Below are 1,143 nucleotides of genomic sequence, written 5' to 3' on the forward strand. Positions count from 1 at the left end.
CTACTATTGGAATAATTTAAAAACAAAAACAGACTGTTTTTCTGCTCCCATCATTTTCCCCAAAATCTATTTAAAATTTTGCATACCTTACAATGTCTTTTCAAGAAGAAAAAGCAAAATATGTAATAACAAAAAGGAAAAAGGACAAAACAGAACTAAAAGAAAAAAAATGCCTGTTACAGAGTTTAATTTTATACCTATAAAAACATTCTTAATTTTTAGTCTTCTTGCTTGAATCTGAGGTTGCATCAAGACACTACATTACAAAGAGGTCAAAACGCAGTTTTCAATGCATTACTTGACTTTAATGAATATAAAACTATGCAACAAACAGAAATGTGCTCTGGCTCATATCTAAGCTCTGGTCCTGTCCTGCAAGCTGCAGCTGGACCCTTCTCTCCTCTCTTCGCCTTTACTGCTTCCTGTCGCAGAGTGATGACGTGCCCTTCTCCGGGTTTACGGATAGCGGCTAATGAAGGGAACATGCCGCAGGGAAAGCTGCAGGAACAGGAGTAATATTTCACTTTAAGTTCGGACATATCGCTTTCAAAATGACCAACAGAACATCTTACTTTTATGACCCGGATGTGGGCAACTTTCATTACGGTAAGTTTGCTTTTTGTTTGGAGAGAAGAGATGCTAATGTTAGCTTAGCCACATGCTAGTTGCATTTATAACTGATTAACTCAGTAAAAGATTATTTAAAATCGTAGCGTAATACACGTGTGTATTCCTTTGCGTTGCTCTTTAGCTGGTTGTTTTTGTATTTAATGCGACGTTTATGGACTTAAATTATTCAGTCTTTGACGTTTTGTTGTTGTTTGTGTTGTTGGGGGTTGTGAACATTTGTTTTAATTTGTTTGAACTTTTTGATGCCTAAATAAACAAAACAAAATAAAAACAGATCATTGCTCACAATGTGGCGCAGAGCTGATGTGCCTTTATTACTGAGTTTTATTAATTTGTTGGGAGAATTGTGTTATTTATGTTTAGATACATGATGAACCTGACAGACAAAACTAGTAATAATAAACTAGTTTCATATATTTTCATGAAATTTTTAAACGCATCTCGGTTAAAATGCTTATTTACTCTGAAATCAGAAAAAAGCTGATCTTAAAGTATTTACTATAAACACAAAGA

At 34.2% G+C, this 1,143-nt stretch overlaps 1 protein-coding gene across 1 annotated transcript in view; it reads left to right on the forward strand.

The window, feature by feature from the left end:
• Positions 1–424: 424 nt before the first annotated feature.
• Positions 425–1,143, forward strand: part of hdac3 (histone deacetylase 3) — a gene marked incomplete in the record, with an annotated part of 27,306 nt that continues 26,587 nt past the window's right edge. Inside the window, 1 exon segment of the mRNA XM_014032011.1 lies at positions 425–606. Coding sequence (XP_013887465.1) covers positions 552–606 — 55 coding nt within the window.

This window comes from Austrofundulus limnaeus, unplaced genomic scaffold, assembly GCF_001266775.1.
Source record: "Austrofundulus limnaeus strain Quisiro unplaced genomic scaffold, Austrofundulus_limnaeus-1.0 Scaffold1364, whole genome shotgun sequence".
NCBI classification, from domain to species: Eukaryota; Metazoa; Chordata; class Actinopteri; order Cyprinodontiformes; family Rivulidae; genus Austrofundulus; species Austrofundulus limnaeus.